This window comes from Phaseolus vulgaris, chromosome 4 (genome assembly GCF_000499845.2).
Source record: "Phaseolus vulgaris cultivar G19833 chromosome 4, P. vulgaris v2.0, whole genome shotgun sequence".
Classification (NCBI taxonomy): domain Eukaryota; kingdom Viridiplantae; phylum Streptophyta; class Magnoliopsida; order Fabales; family Fabaceae; genus Phaseolus; species Phaseolus vulgaris.
The window spans coordinates 9,791,736-9,808,571 of NC_023756.2; the positions used below are offsets into that span (position 1 = coordinate 9,791,736).

The 16,836-nt window shown below is 35.0% G+C and overlaps 3 protein-coding genes across 3 annotated transcripts; 1 reads left to right on the plus strand and 2 right to left on the minus strand.

The window, feature by feature from the left end:
- Positions 1-1,984: 1,984 nt before the first annotated feature.
- Positions 1,985-2,737, minus strand: LOC137838269 (uncharacterized). The gene has a single exon (XM_068647519.1). The coding sequence runs from the start codon at positions 2,735-2,737 to the stop codon at positions 1,985-1,987; it is 753 nt and encodes a 250-aa protein (XP_068503620.1).
- A 1,807-nt stretch (positions 2,738-4,544) lies between these two features.
- LOC137838270 (uncharacterized) lies at positions 4,545-4,919 on the minus strand. Its single transcript, XM_068647520.1, has one exon. It carries the CDS (start codon positions 4,917-4,919, stop codon positions 4,545-4,547), a length of 375 nt encoding a protein of 124 aa, XP_068503621.1.
- Positions 4,920-13,132: 8,213 nt separating this feature from the next.
- Positions 13,133-14,882, plus strand: LOC137837220 (GDSL esterase/lipase At5g33370-like). The gene is made up of 5 exons (XM_068646155.1): positions 13,133-13,466; positions 13,553-13,680; positions 13,773-14,015; positions 14,109-14,361; positions 14,461-14,882. The coding sequence occupies exons 1-5, from the start codon at positions 13,214-13,216 to the stop codon at positions 14,694-14,696; spliced, it is 1,113 nt and encodes a 370-aa protein (XP_068502256.1). The 5' UTR covers positions 13,133-13,213; the 3' UTR covers positions 14,697-14,882.
- Positions 14,883-16,836: the final 1,954 nt, after the last annotated feature.

Genomic DNA, 16,836 nt, shown 5'->3' on the forward strand with positions numbered 1-16,836 from the left:
TTTCAGCCCAAACATCCTCCCAAAATCTGACTTTGTCCCCTGCTCCGATTCTCCATGTGATTGCTTTTTGAAACCATCCCTCTTCCTGACCCTCTCCACACACTTTTACGAGATCTCTCCACCACCAAGATTGGTATTTGCTTTGAACTTGTGTTTGTCCTAAATCGGGTCCATACTTTGACAAAATAATCTCTTTCCATTTCCCTCTTTCTTCACTTTCAATACGCCACTTCCACTTGGCTAGGAGCGCTATATTGAATTTACGAACCTCTTTAAAGCCTAAGCCTCCCTCCTCCTTTGGTTTGCATAGATTATCCCAACTAACCCACGGTATTGCTCTTTTGTCCTTACCCCACCCCCATAGGAATCTCCTTTGGATGTTGGTTATACTTTTGTAGACCGATTCTGGAGCTTTATAGAAGGACAGATAGAAAAGCGGTATTGATGTGAACACCGATTTTATCAAACATATTCTTCCTGCCATAGATAAGTGTCTTCCTTTCCATACATTTAGTTTACTTCTAATTTTTTCCACAACATGCTCCCAGAATTGACACTTCCTTGGATTGCCACCGACATACAACCCCAAATATTTAAAAGGTACCTTCATTAGTTCGCAATTCAGAATCTTTGCATAACATTCACTTGCTGTTCTCTCTACATTAAAGGCCGCAAGTTTTGACTTATGGAAGTTGATCTTCAATCCAGATGCGAGTTCAAAACACCTCAGGATAGCTTTAATTGTTACCACACTGGAATAACTATCCTCACACATAAAGAGAGTGTCATCTGCAAATTGCAACAGACAGGTCTCTACTTCGAGCCTGCCAACTTTCACACCTTTAAGCAGATTACTCTTTATTGCTTCTCTAACAAGCCCCGCAAGGCCCTCAGCTACTACAATGAAGAGAAATGGGGCTAGAGGGTCTCCCTGCCTTAGCCCTCTCGTTGGTTTAAATTCTTTTGTAGGACTTCCATTTACTAAAACAGATACTGATGCTGACTCCAAACAACCTCTAATCCAAACAATCCACTTATGATGGAATCCTAGCCTTTGTAACATATCATATAAGAACTCCCATCTGACCGAGTCATATGCCTTTTCATAATCTACCTTCAAGCACAATCCTCTTTTCTTATTCCTCATAATGTCTTCAACAATCTCATTGGCCATAAGAACACTATCAAGCATTCCTCTGCCCTTTAGGAACGCTGACTGACACTCATCTATAATCGAAGGCAGAACTTTCTTAATTCTGTTTGACAGAACCTTTGAGATTATCTTATAACATGACCCAACTAAAGATATAGGTCTGTACTGATCAAGCTTCATTGGGTCACGCACTTTTGGTATTAGAGCAATGAACGAAGCATTACACCCTTTTGGAATGGTTCCAGATTCGTGAAACTGGCTAACCGCTGCATAAATATCTTCTTTAAGAGTTTCCCAGTTTTTCTGTATGAAACTTAAATTAAACCCATCTGGCCCAGGGCTTTTCGAACCATCACACTGTCTTACTGCTTCCCTGATTTCTTCCTCCGAGAAGACAGAAATTAGACTTAGTTTATCCTCCTGGGATATGGTTTTAAACTCAACTGCTCCTAATCTTACCCCAAAATCCTTTGTGGCTGTGAATCTCTCTTCAAAAAGGTTTTTGGCCTGATCTCTAACCACCTCAGGCTCCTCACACCATTGGCCCCCAACTTCAACCCCTTTTACTTCATTCCTGATTCTTCTCCACTTAATAGAAGAATGGTAAAACTTTGAGTTTGAGTCACCATGCTTCAACCAATTTGACCTCGCCTTTTGGCGCAACAACGAATCTGTCTTATTTTCTATTTCCTTCAACTGACTCATAAGTTCCATACTCTTCATTTTTGTGCTCTCATCCTGCTCACTGTTATTGTCTTGGTTATCAAGAACCTCAATTTGCTTCAGGATATTGTTTTTAGCAACCTCTAAATTCCCAAACACCTCTCGATTCTAGACTTTTAGATCCTCCTTCAAAATTTTTAGTTTATCTTTGAAGTTTGTTATTCCATCTCGTCTCACGACGTAAGAGTTCCATTTATCTTTCACCAGTTCCTTAAAGTTGCTCTCCATGAGCCACGCATCAATAGACCTAAAGGGTTGTGGTCCCCAATCCTTTAACATCGATTTCACTATTACAGCACAGTGGTCCGAAACCTCCCTAGGTTGAATATATTGTTTACACATTGGCCATTTCTGAATCCACTCTTCTGATACCAGCACTCTATCTAATCTGCTCTTAGCTGACCCATTAGCTTTAAACCAAGTATATTTCATGCCAACAATTGGTATATCTAACAAGAGATTTCCTTCTATGAACTCATTAAAAAGACGGATTTCACTTGTTTGACTACCCCTTGTACTCTTTCCTTTCCTTTCGTTGGTCCTCCTAACAACATTAAAGTCACCTATGAAGCACCATGGGCATTTTTGATGTGTTGTTTTTATACTAGATAATTCACCCCACAAAGTTTTCTTATCTTGAAGATTACAGGCAGAATATACGTTAACCACCACGATATCCGTATCAGTTTGCATATGCTTCCCAAAAAACACAATAAAACCTTTCCCTATTAAATGACTTTGATAAAGGAATACCTCTTTATGCCACATGGTTAGAAGGCTCCCTGCCCCGTTTTCACCCTCATTATGTAGCCAACCCACATTGCTATCTCCCCACATAGAGAAGCATTGTGCATCTGACATTGTCTTTGTTTTTGTTTCTTGAATACAAATGAATCCCGCAGTTTCCTTCGAAATTAATTTCCTCATGTACCTCAACTTAGTGCCCCCTCTTAGCCCTCTTATATTCAAACTTAACATTATCATACAGAACCATTTTTATTACCCTCCTCATTCCTCTCCATTATCGCTACATCCCTCTCTTCCATTCTTTCTACTTCTTTAATTACCTCATCCTCGTCCCTAAAACACGTTGTTCCGATATGTTTACCCAATTCCCACAAATCAAACGATTCAGCATTGTCTATTACCTTCCAGAACCGGTTATTACAACCAATAATATCACCATCTGAAATTGATAGATTTGCAGATTTGAGTGCTAACCTGGCATTGCAGCAATTCCTTACTCGAAGCGAATTCGTTCTCGACTCTGACTCCCTCCGTGGGTGCTGCGCACTTGACTCCCCCTTTGTACAGACCCGTCTTCGCTGCTGCCTATGTGGTGGGGTGAAGAAATGGTCTCCCACCAATGCTCCTCCTTCGTCGGTTTTTCCCGTGATGGAGATGGTTCTCCCACTTCCTTGATCCTCATGCCCCGATTGATGACCATCAGCATTCCTTTCAGAAACAAACCCATTGGCATGCCTGATCGGATTGGGCATCACGTATTGGGCATCACGTATTGGGCTTCTCCACATTTTACTCCAACCCCCTTCATGTTGGCTTCTCCTAGCGTATTGGGCCCCTTCTCCTCTGGGCCCAACCCTTCTTCACTTTGATGGACAGTTTTACTACTTTCTTGAGCCCCATCCTTATTGGCCCAAAGTTGCACCCGTTTTACAGCCTCTAGTGCCTCAGCTAGGTTTGCTAGCACGTCTTGGGTTACATTAGCGCCTGACAGAGCATAACTAGCCGTTGCATTTGCTGACTGCAATCTCTGCGCTCCCCTTACCAAATCCGTGACAGGTCCTGACATCTCAGACTCAGAAAAAGGGACTTTGATTGGCCCTTGTTGGAACCGCGTGCCACTGCCATCTTCCACCGGTGACACATGTGGTTGTCGTCCGCCACTACCTGAACCTGTGCCTTCTTCTCCAATACCTTCCTCATGCACTTGAAACTCTTCACGAAAAACATTATCCTCTGAAACCACCGTTTCCTCCACAAACGATTCCAAAGAGGATACACATTCAGATGTTGTGTAAAAATTACTCCTCCATCTTCGTGAACCTCCATGCACTCTTGGATCCTCCTCTTGAATATTAATGCTATAAATCTCACCATTAATACACATACCCTTAGACAAGCTTGCTTTGCAACTCCTAGGCACGCGTACTTGAAGTCTTGCATATTCTATTACCTCCCAGCTCTCTGTAGCTTTATCAACTGAGATCAGCGAAGCTATTTCGCCAACTACTTTTGAGAAACAATCTTTATTCCATAGCGAGAATGGGAGGCCGTAACATCTTACCCAGGCAATTCTGTGATCTGCTAAATATAATTCTGACCATGGATCCAAAACATCAAAAACACTCTCAAACCATTCCTTGTTGAGCTGAATCAGATCTTCCAAATATTCTCCTTCAGTTGAGGTTAGGAGAACCAGGTTATCCCCCATATACCTCACTTTTATTGAGGTCATCCCTCCCTTAATAAATTCCTCACATACTTGGTTATAATCCATATCAATTGCCATTTGACCAATGATACTTTTCTCCATCCAGGGTAAAATAGTTTTTTGGGTTTCAATAACAGGGCCTTTCCATTGCGCTTGTGACGAACCTTTAACTGCTTCAGCATATGTTTGTAACCCTTTATTCCTCTTTTCCTTTCATACCTTCTTATACTTCTTCTCCCTGGAACCATTACCTTGCTGTTTTTCTTCCTCCTTCCTAGGACCAAAGTCTGTTCTTCGATACCTCGGAATATTAACGTTTAGCTTCATTTTCCCTAAGTAAATCTGATCCAGTTCTTTCTCCAGCCGGCTCACGTTTGCGACATCAAAGAACCTCACAAAACCAAATCTTCTTCCCCACCTATTCAACCTTCGAGAGATAAACACTTCCTTTACCCTTGCCCACCTTTGGAAAATCTTGATCATGTCATATTCACCATAGTCATAAGGGAAGTTGGAGAAGAAGAAGGTTGTGTGGTTATTAGATGGCCGTTGTGGATAGCGGGCTCTACCCTGATAGCCATTTGCCATTCGAAAAAGAAGAGAGAGAAGAGAGCTTTTGAGACACTTGTATGATAAAGGAGATTAAACTTTAATATATTTGATATTTAAGCTCACGTAAAAGTTCTTCATTCAACCTTAGACACCTGAATACTGTTAGCCATAACTTTTAGAATCTCACAATTTGCTATGATTTGGCATGCCAACAATTTGAATGATGTCATGAATAAGACATATCTTTGAAATCATGCTACACATGCACGAAACAATGTGATTTTGCATCATCAATAAAAAAGCAACTCAATGATTCAATTTCCCCCCTTCTTGCTTTTATTTAACTAATCATCATCATCTATAATGCCCAAATATGATACAAGCAAATATATACAAAAACCTTAGCACTCAACTGTGGACAGAGCAAACTTTTAAAAAGAACCTTCCTGAAATAAATCTAATTAAAGGAATGCCTATAATATAATATCCCTAAGTTTGTCCCTTACATATCCTGTACCAAGGATTGAGCCAAGGAAGTCAACATGTGAGCAAGGTTCGAACTAGAAGTTCCCTTTAATGCTGAAAAAAGTAATTTTATGTAAATATTAGCAAACACTTCTGGAAACATCAATAATGGATCTAGAGAGTTTGGTAATGAAATTAGAAGATTTAACCTCAATGTTGAAATAATATGACATGCAATTGTCCAAGGGCATCTATTTTTGACCGAGAATCAACATCAAACTTCTTTGTTATCACCCATTTAACAAGAGGTCTTCCTTACCTAGTTGGAATGATACATATCCAACCTCACCTTCTATTTTTCCCACTGCCACCACAACACACAGGATCATGCTCTAACAAATTCAAGATAAAAATTTGGAAATCAGAAAAATTACACTAATGCCACTAAAACAAAGAACAATCGATACGTAGTAACTAACTACTTAATAAGTTAGTTAGTTAGTTAGACAAATAATTTGGAAATCTCCAACTTCTTCAACAAACCAATGAGCAAACTTGGAGGATTGGAAGGCATGTGGACTCCATGTCACATCAGCTTTAGGATCAGGTCGCTATAAGAGCAAAAGCATAATTAATCAAACTCATAATAAAATTGTAGTGTAGAAGCAGAAAATAAAACAATTGTCCAAACAACTATATTTTGAGTCAAGCAAGTATTTCTCTTTCACAAATATTCACCAGTTGTGGTATATCTATTTTTATAACCCCAAGGACACGAGAGATAGTTGAATGAAAATGATAAGTCCAGTTAACGTGTTATTGACATTGCTAGAAAGAAATTCAGTAAGTTCCACAACAATTATCTCGATAATACTAGTAGAATTCTCCTTTATTTCCAGAATTTATACTAAATACATGGTTACCTCCAGTACCAGTAGGTGCAGGTTGTCCAGCCTATGCAAGTATCAGGCTAAGAAAAAAAATGTATTAAAAAAGAGTCAAGAATAATAGCACATTAAAGCACACTTCATTTATAAGTGAGAAAGTAACATATCAAGCAAAAGAACTATAGGCCACGTTTTATAAATAACATGTATGATTGTAAGTATTAGCTAAGTAAAAATCTAGGAAGAAATTAAACTTCTCATGTTAAACTGAGTTCTCAAGTTCTAGGCTTTCAGTCTTTAAGGAGAGAATTATGTGTGCAAGTAAGAAATAATGCAGCAAAATCCTACAATATCCTCATTCATATCGATACAACATCCAATAGGAAAAAAGAGGCAGGACCCTAAACAATGAAGGTAGAGAGTGTCATTATGTACCTTTCTGGATATACAAATTTTGAATGTTGACATTGGAGTTTGATACTTGGACATTAAAATTTTCAGCAGAATGTTGTTTTTGTTGGAGATGGATGAAGCTCATCTCAACCTTGCATTGGTGTGTTTGATGTAGTCTTTAGCTAGGTTGCTTTGGAGTTGCTATGTGTCTTAGATGATTCTGTTTTTTAGGCTTGTGTGTAGTCAAGGTTGCCTTTTGCTGCATGACCCATCCTAGATGCCAAATCAAGGTAGTAAGATCAAGCACATGATGTGGTTAAATGGTTTTAGAAAAGCTTTTTAAAGTTTTCTTAAAAGGTTTGATTCAGTACAAAAATAAATCTGTTTTATTGAGAAACAATCGGTTTATTTCTGCTCTGTCAAAAGGCTTTTCGAAATTCAGTTAGGGCACCAAAAGTAAAGCTTAGTCTGTTATTTCAGTTAAGCTGAGCTGGCAGTTTTGTTAACACTTAACCTGTTGTTTTTAGAATCAATCTGTTGTTTTTTAAACTGCTCTGAAACTGTTTTTTGAAAAGTGGTTAGAAACTATTTTCTATAAAATAAAATGCCCTTCTCACGTGAAGGAAGGCTGAACAATCACAGTTTTGACAGAGATACAACATTTCTTGTGTGAAAAAGAGAATTGAAAAGGTTTTGCAAAGGTTCTTCAAAAGAGAAATACATGTGAGCTTGTTATTAAAGAACCTTGTGCTGGTTGAAGGTGATGGTGTTGAACCAAGTGGTGTTCAATGTTTTGAAGAATCCAAATCTTTTGAAGGATGTTGAAGCCTCTGCTTTGCTTGTTGTTGCTGTTGTTGTGCTGGTTTAAGCTTTGTTCTGGGGTAGTTTAATGTTGTAATCCACCCTTAGATTGAATCTCAAGCAATTAGCATCTCAATCTTTATCAAAGTAAAATGTTTTTCAAACTAAGTTGAAACAACCGATTGTTTTGTCGAAACAACCGATTGTTTACACTTAGGTGTTTTGAGAAAGTTTGAAAACTGTTTTTGAATGGTTAAAACTGTTAAGTAACAAAACAATCGATTGATTCGAGGAAACAACCGATTGTTTGTTTTGTAACCATAACAGAAAAACTGTTTTCTTTGACTGAGCTTTAAATGCTTTAACTGAATACGCTCCAGTTATTAAATGCTTTGACCAATCTATTTTAAATGCAATTAAGAGTTTGTTAAGATTTGATAACAAACTATATCTTTGTATAATTTCAGAAAAACTGTTTTTTTAAGAAATAATAATCTTGAGACAAAGTTTTTCACTAAGAGTTTTTCAAAGAGTTCTGAGATTGCTTAAGTTTTTAGAGATTGATCAAGGTGCTGGAATAGGATTCTACTTGTATTGATTTAAGATATTCATCAGTAACAAGTGTAATCTTTGTAAACTGCTGAACAATTCGTTTGTGTGTTTTTCTGAGATTCGCTGTGTGTTCTTGAGATGTTCAAGATCAGAAATCTTAGTGTTGGCCAATGAGAGTGTGTTTCTTGAGGTTTTCAAGGTCATTCTCTTGGTTGTGGTGTAAGTGATCAAGTGGTGATTGCTTAGTGGATATCCTCAGAGATTCTGAGAAGACTGGATGTAGCTCTAGTTTGGAGTGAACCAGTATAAACAACTGTGTACAATCTCTCTATCTCTAACTCTTTAATTTCAGTTTGTTTGTTATTTGCTGGTATAAACAACCGATTGTTTCGAAGAAACAACCGATTGTTTTTTCTAGTACTACAGTTTTTGCTTGCTGTTTTGGCTAACTGAATTGCTGAATCAATTGGTTTCTGAAATAAATTCATTCTAGCTTTGAAAAGTTTGCGAAAACCCCTTTAAACAATTCACCCCCTCCTCTAGTTTAAAGCCATCTTTTCTAACAGATGGTACTGTCTTGGAGCAAATAGAACAACTGATTTATGTTCTTGCAACACAATTTCAGGTGTAATCTTTCCCTTATTCATTCTTGTAATAGGTATAAGTGTTAGTAACTCTAGATAGGGTTTCTTGGAGTGCAAGGTATGCTGGAATAGTGTTTTTCAGCCTTGGTTGTTGAAGTTCTTGAAGGGTTCAAGAACTGCTGTGTGTGCTGTAATTGATTGTATCTGTTTTAGTGGATTCCACCTTGGAGTAAGGTGAACTGGACGTAGCTCTTGATGAGTGACCCAGTATAAAAATTCTCTTGTGTTTCTCTTCTCATCCCTGCACTTAATTCTGAGTTTTCACATAATCTGTCAAGAAAGGAATCAGTTCTTTTGAAATCTAAATCTGTTAATTCTGAACCTGATTAAATCTGCCATTCTAGCTTGTTAATCAATCTTCTAAACACAAATCAAGTTGTTGTGTGAATCTGTAATATGGCAAAAGGGTGAACTGTTTTCTTTGACTGAACTGTGACATTTGTCCTTTACTCTAGATGCCTTATGTTAAGTAAAATTGATTAATTCTGTGCTACAAACTGCAACTTTATAAACTGTGAAAGTTCATCAATTTGTCTCTGTTATTTCTGCTGGTTGATCTAAACCTCGTTGATCATGTTCTGGTTGTGCTAAAGTCATTTGTAAAAACAATCTGTTTCATTTAAAATCAATTTGTTCTTTTCACCTTTGTTACACTGTAAATCAGTTTCTTTTGCGAAAATTTGATAAGCTCAATTCACCCCTCCTCTTTTGAACTTAGACAATGTTTAACTCTGACAGTTTTAAACAGAATATCCCAATCTAGTATCTTGTATCATCTCTTACAATTTTATTAGGGCAATCAAATTACAGATCAGTACCATGCTCTCTTCCTTGATTGGATGTTGCTGTATAAAAATCTTGAAATCTCTAAAAGTATTTTGTATTTTAACTAATAATTAGACATGAAACCAACATTCAAACTAGATAACATCAAATCAAAATTGGTTGCAATGACAAAATCTAAGTTTTGGTATCTTGAATAAAGCCATCATTCAGTTCAAGCTATTTAAGTTTATTAGACAAATGTCACTCTTCAGACAGCCAAGACATTTTATAACCACAGTCCAACCATCACTTTGAAATAATAAAGTCCTTTAGTGATTTCTAACAATTTTATGTCAATACAACAGTTATGGTTAATTAAAAATACAAAATTTCATCTATGATTCCCATCTCAAAATATAACATAATAAAGGACTTAGTTCTCAAACAAGAAATACCAACTTTATTTCATAACATTAACAACATCAAAAACAACAGATTCCCTACATAGAGAAAACATTTTAAAAAAAGATATCAAAATTAAAAAATACAAATAAAATCAAGTTGAATGCCCAATTCAAGAAATTAATCTTTTCGCTAAACATTTGAAATAAAAGCTTCTAAGAATAGCTGGACTACAAAAGATTACAAGTAAAATATGAATAAAAATGTTAACTAGTTACCTCTATAGAATGACTGCTAAGGGATGTTTTGGTTGCAAAATTTCGTTCCAATTTTGTACTTGCAAAACCAGGGGATACAAGAGGTCTAGTTGCTGAAGGAGTCTGTGAAAGGGAAGAAGATTTCTCATCATTGCTTAAAGATGCTAGAGTTACATGAGGCTCCACAGACTCATTGCTCCTACTAACTAGCCTTTTTTCATCATCTTCAACAAGTGAACTTATGTCAAAATCATCGTTATTCTTGTCTGGGTTCAACTTATGCTTATCTTGGAAAGCTTTATGTTGTTCCTTTCTCATCCATTCAAAAGAAGTTGGAAAAAAAGTAGTCATCCATTTAATAAATAATTCACTTGAACTTAACAATGATCCTAATAAATATTTCACTAAACATAACCTCGAAATACATAAATAATAAGAAAAAATACTGAAAACCATAGTATCTTCTAGAAAATAATAGTTTACCTCTTATTTTTCTTTCCTCTTCAGCCCTGTCCTCACTTATGTACTCCAAAGTGGTGGGGTGCGCTCGCGATGGGGTTAGTTGCGGTGTCGCAACATCGTCGATCTGCTGGCTCGCAGTGTCGTCGTTCTGCTGGCTCGCGGAGAAGAAGCTGGTGCGGCAGCGTGGTGGATGGCGGCGAGATCTGTCGCGACGGTGAATGAAGAGGGCGGCGCAAACTCGGTGACTGTGGGTGAGGAGGCGCGACTGTGGGTGAGGGGAATAGTGAGAGGGAAACTGCAGCGGGGGTGAGTGAAAAAAGAAAATCAAAGTGTGGAATGTGCGTGAGGAAAGATAGGGCGCGAGAACTTACAACCACACTAACATATAAGGACGGTTCCAAGGAGAACCGTCTTTGTAAGTTGACGCGCCTCACATATAAGGACGGTTCTAGGCAGAACCGTCTTTGTAAATACTCACGGGATACATATAAAGACGGTTCTAGAACCGTCGTGGTAAATGTCAAAAAAATGAAAAAAATAACAAAAATGTCACCGTCTCCTTTATAACGATTGTTCTTTACGAACCGTCTTTATAAGCAGTCATCAATTACGTATTTTGCACTAGTGATTTTACTTGCATTAAAAAATTTCCACTTTGAATTTTAAAAAAAAAACAATAGTTAGTCTTGGCAAAATTATCAGTTGTGAAACATATAATTATGATTAAACCTTTTAAAATAAAAAAATTCATGAAAAATTAATTTTATTGACAGTAAAATAAAGTATAAAGAATGATATATGAAATATTTTTTTAAAATATATAAATATTGGTTTAATTAATCTTAATTTTTAAACTCCAATTTGTTTCATATTTTTTTAAAAACTATATAAATAAAATTTGACTTATATTTAGGGTACTTATTGCAATTGATATTACCGACAAAAAGGTAGTTTACACAAGGAAGAGGGCATCGTAGCCTTTTCTATAATGAGGGATTATAAGTAGGTAACACCACAAAAACAGGTAATATGAAAATATAGAAGGACTTATGATTATTATTTAATGCATCTACTACTCTACTATTTGACCATTAAACCATGTTATGTGTTAGATATATCATATATAAAAATGGAGAATTCACTTCCATTTCTTAAACATTTATGTCTCCATTCAAATATATCATATAAAATAACTATCACAAAACTTTATGATTAGTTGCAAGTGGATGTTCAAATAAAACTTAGTCTATCAATAATATATAATGCTTTTACATTATACAAAAGTAAAATTTTGACATTAAAAAAAAGTCATTAAATTAACCAAATTTAAAAATAAAAAATTATCAATTATTATATTGACTAGTTAGATATTATTTTAGAAAAAAAAATTATTATTATCCAAAGTGATTTCTATTATTAATAAAAAATTATAAAATAATTTTTAAATTGGTATATAAAGATTTTAATTATTAATATTTTAAATTTTTTATTAGTCTTTAAGAGATTAATAGAGACTAGTTTAAAATATAAAATAATTAATAGTTAAAACTTTAGTAATTAATTTATAAACTACTTTATAAATTTTTATTAATAATAAAAAGTACTTAGATACCAATAATTTTTTAATTTATAAAATAATATATAATTTAGTGAATATACTAATTAGTTATTTTAATCTTCAAAACTAATTTTTATTTAATAAATTTTTTATAGTCAATGTTATCACTAAATTATGAGAAAAACTCATATTCGATTATTAACTGTTGTGAGTGAACATTTTTTTTAAATTTTACATAATTACATATTACAAATAAGATAACTATCTAATACAGTGAAATGTGAAAACTTTCTGGAAACCAAAAGTAATGTAAACAGTAAATATATAACAAGAGTTTCGATTTTATTTATTTATTATTATTATATCTGTCTAAGTATAATCTGAGTAGTATTAAACATTTGTGTTTTAATATTTGTACAAACATAAAGACATTTTACATTTTTGAGTCAATGGAAAGATAGCATAAATGATTATTATGGCATTGATTACTCTCCAACTCTTTTACATTTTAAAGTCGTTATAAAAATTATTTACATGAATTTAAGTAAAGAACAGAAGAAAAAAATTATTTGACAATCCACTCATATATGCTACTTTTTCTCTTACATTATAATTGAGGTTGAAGGAGGAGATATTGTAGCCAAAGAAACCATACTCGTATGCCTTGGAATTCAATGGAGGCATTAAGGTGAAGCTGAAACACTCTTTTACAGATTTCTTGTAACAACTACTTCAAAATGGCTCTAAAAGAATTGTAGAAATATTTGAAAACAAAAAAAAAAACAGATTAAAAATAAAGTGACAATTTTATAATAAAAGTACAAGCTATGTATAGATTTCAAACTGCTAGAAATGTGGGAGAAACCGTATTAATTATATATCTAACCATCTCTAGCTGCACTTAATGAATCCAACCTTTTGCATTTATGTTTTTGACGAATGCCACGGTTTTCAGAAGAACATAGAACCTTCAATTAAAGGCCACTAAAGTAGCCTCCTAAACTAGTAAGATCTTTCAAATCCTGTGAAAATGTTCATTATATAATCACTCTGAATCCTTTCAACTCCTCCATCCACATATCAAGATTAGCTAGTTCTCAATTTAGTTATACACCAACCTCACATTCAAAGGTTCATTTTCAATATGACAGCCTTGTCAAGTTTTGCTTCTTTGGCCATTCTTAGTTGTGTTATAGTAATTGGAAGCATTGTGTGTGGTGCTGAAGCAAGGGCAAGGGCATTCTTTGTGTTTGGAGATTCACTTGTTGATAGTGGAAACAACAATTACTTGGCTACCACTGCACGTGCTGATGCCCCTCCTTATGGCATTGATTACTCTCCAACTCATAGACCAACTGGTCGTTTCTCCAATGGCTACAACATTCCTGATCTTATCAGTTCAGTTTACATATCTCTCTCTTCTCACATTCATCTTTTTAAGTTTCAGTTTTATATATCTAAGTATGTGGTGTGTGTTGATCAGGTCAGAAAATCGGTGCTGAGTCTACATTGCCATACTTGAGTCCAGAATTAAGAGGAAATAAGCTTCTAGTTGGTGCCAATTTCGCTTCAGCTGGAATTGGAATCCTTAATGACACTGGACTTCAGTTTGTGAGTTCATTTCCTCCCGGTTAATTGCTTCCTATGCATTTCTAAATTGATGTTTAAGTTTAAAAAAGGTGATGGCATGAAACATTTTTCAGGTGAATGTAATCAGAATGTATAGACAGCTAGAGTATTTTAAAGAATACCAAAACCGAGTGAGTGCTATAATTGGAAGTTCACAAACAAAGAGCTTGGTGAATCAAGCACTTGTTCTCATCACTGTAGGAGGCAATGATTTTGTGAACAACTATTTCTTGGTCCCCAATTCAGCAAGGTCACGCCAATACCCACTGCCTCAATATGTGAACTATCTCATCTCTGAGTACCAAAAACTTTTGCAGGTAACAACAACCTATTCAATGAACAAAAGGGTTATGTTATCACATAATGTCTTTTCATCACTGCATATAGTTAGTGATAAATATATATTGCAGAAACTGTATGATTTGGGAGCTCGGAGAGTTCTAGTGACAGGCACGGGACCCTTGGGTTGTGTTCCTTCAGAATTGGCTCAACGTGGCACAAATGGACAATGTGCTGCTGAATTACAACGAGCTGCAGCATTGTTCAACCCACAACTGGAACAAATGTTACTTCAACTCAACAGGAAACTTGGGAAGGACGTTTTCATTGCTGCAAACACAGGAAAAACGCACAACGATTTCGTTTCTAACCCCCAACAATTTGGTAATACATCACTCACCTCAACTATTTCTCTAATTACTTGGCATGATTTGTTTAAAAAGTGAAGCAATAGAGTAAGATTTGTGGTGTTCATTTGTGTAGGATTTGTTACGGCAAAAGTAGCTTGCTGTGGACAAGGACCCTACAATGGTCTTGGATTGTGCACACCACTGTCGAACCTGTGCCCTAACAGAGGGCAGTATGCATTTTGGGATGCATTCCATCCATCAGAAAAGGCCAACAGACTTATTGTGGAGGAAATCATGTCAGGTTCTAAAGCCTACATGAACCCTATGAACCTTAGCACCATCCTCGCTTTGGATGCTATCACCACATGAAGATACACAGCAAATCCTAACACTTGTATTGGCCTTCCATGCTAGTTCATGACATCTCTCTTTCTATATTTATAGTATTGTAATTGTTATTCCTCTAAATAAGTGAGGAACAAAATTTAAGGAAGCAAAAACTTCTATTTCCCAAAGTAATAATGGAGGATATAATGCAAAGCCATATCTTACCCAGATTCTTTTCTTCTTTCACTGAGTCACAAACGGTTAGATGCAAATAGTAATGTGCCCTTAATACTTAAATTCTGTTAGGACAAGTATCTCGAAGAAAGGAGTTCTTGTAAAAACAAAGAAAACATCAAATATAAAGTTAATCAAGATTAACCGGTTGGAATATGTAAGTGATTGTAGAAATAATTCGCAGGGCATAGCGCACGTTATCTATTGTTCGTTTCAAATCAAGATAGGAAAAAAAAACTATAAAACTCAACATATAGTTTGATTCACTGTTAATCCTAAATGGGATTTTTTTAGATCAATATTATAACATTATAATTCTAATTAAGTTGGCACTATAATATGTACTTATTTATTTTTTTCCAGAGGGAGGAGTTGTAAAAATGAAAAGGTCTATTTATGAAGTTCTAGATTCTTTGGACATGAACTTTAGTAGTAATGTGTCTCAATACGAAATAGAGATTCACATGTATGTAGAAGATTTCCAATGCTCAATTATCAATAAAGATTCATCATTGTATTTTTTATTTTAAATTTCAAATTTTCTTTCCTAAGATAGGATTAATTTTTGGTCATTATATCTAGGTTTTAGAATTTAAATTAGGAAATTAGCTATACATAGTTTTTTTTTAAAAAAAAAAAAAAACTTTTGATACATTGAAGAATTAAGATTTTATGTAACACATCGAAAGTTCTTTGAAAGAAAAAAAGTTTTTTTTTTAATTTGAGTTTTATTTTGGATCATTCGATCAAATGACTTTTCATCAATTTTTATGGTAGAGCTTCTTCTAGTCAATTTTTTTTATCAATTCATAAGTTCTTCTTTTCCATTCTTTTCTTTGTTTCCTTTGATGTTTAGATGTTTTTGTTCTTTCTCCTTCTTATTTTGATTATATTCTTGTTTTAAGTGCTTGTTCCGCTTGTCTTATTGTTCAAAATTCATGTTCATATATTCTCTTCTTAGAAGTAACTTTTCACACTTGAATAATCTAATAAATTAAACTCTACTGGAAAACTTCTAAGAGTTATTGTTCTATCCTCTTTATTGTGTTCTTATTATTGTGTTAATGTTCTTGTTTCATTCATAGATACAAGTTTTTAAAGTTATATAATCCTTATGGATTGAATTAATGTGATGATTTTTTTTTGTTTGACCTTTAATTCATATAAAGTAAAATTAAATTCAAGTTTCTTCTACTAATCAAGACAAAATAAATAAATAAACATTCATCCTTTTGTAACTATTTTGTGTCCCTTTAAAAAGGTGTGTTGGGTGACTCATTTGAGTATACAAAAGTGTAAATCCCTTTGAGTTTTTCTTTGTTTTTTTGCTTCTAATTGGTGTAATACTCTTATCTGTTGATCACATTCTTTTATTTTTTGGGCTTATTTGTTGGGTCTCTGATCCCATTAATCAGTTCCACTAAAATTTGACGAGCAATTTCTCCCTGCACCATATCATTTTTTATATGCACCCAACATAACTTTTCAAACCCAACTTTGCCCTTGTCTCATTTGTTTTGAAAAAAGATGTAGAGGAGCTTGGTGTTTGTTTAGCTGTAGAGGAGCTAGTGTTGGTGCATTTGTTGCTGTGGTGGTGGAGGGAAGGTTTCAGTTTGCGGTGCACATTGTTCTGAGGTAAGAAACCAGATTGCACGTTCGTTTTCGTCACTTTTTAGCTGAGATGTTCCCGAATGACGATATCTGGAAGTCTGAATATATGCTTACGAATGCATGAATCCGAGAGGCAATGTCATGACCTCCGGATATAAAAATCTGGAAGGTAATTTTTATTTCCAATTTAAGGCTCCAAATGCACATGTTCGAAAGTGAGGTATGAGTTCTAGATATCCATATTCGAAAGTGGTTTTTGAGTTCCAGATATTCATATCTGGAAGTGTTTTTTGAGTCTGGATTACCATATCCAAAATGTTTTGATGAAGCTCTTATG

What these genes read in the sequence shown, in the direction of transcription:
- LOC137838269 (XM_068647519.1), bottom strand. Translation starts at nt 2,737, where the DNA reads ATGTCAGATGCACAATGCTTCTCTATGTGGGGAGATAGCAATGTGGGT.
- LOC137838270 (XM_068647520.1), bottom strand. Translation starts at nt 4,919, where the DNA reads ATGGCAAATGGCTATCAGGGTAGAGCCCGCTATCCACAACGGCCATCT.
- LOC137837220 (XM_068646155.1), top strand. Translation starts at nt 13,214, where the DNA reads ATGACAGCCTTGTCAAGTTTTGCTTCTTTGGCCATTCTTAGTTGTGTT. An exon ending in ATGACACTGGACTTCAGTTT is followed by an intron (nt 13,681 to 13,772) that starts GTGAGTTCATTT and finishes AACATTTTTCAG; the next exon opens with GTGAATGTAATCAGAATGTA. An exon ending in AGTACCAAAAACTTTTGCAG is followed by an intron (nt 14,016 to 14,108) that starts GTAACAACAACC and finishes TATATATTGCAG; the next exon opens with AAACTGTATGATTTGGGAGC.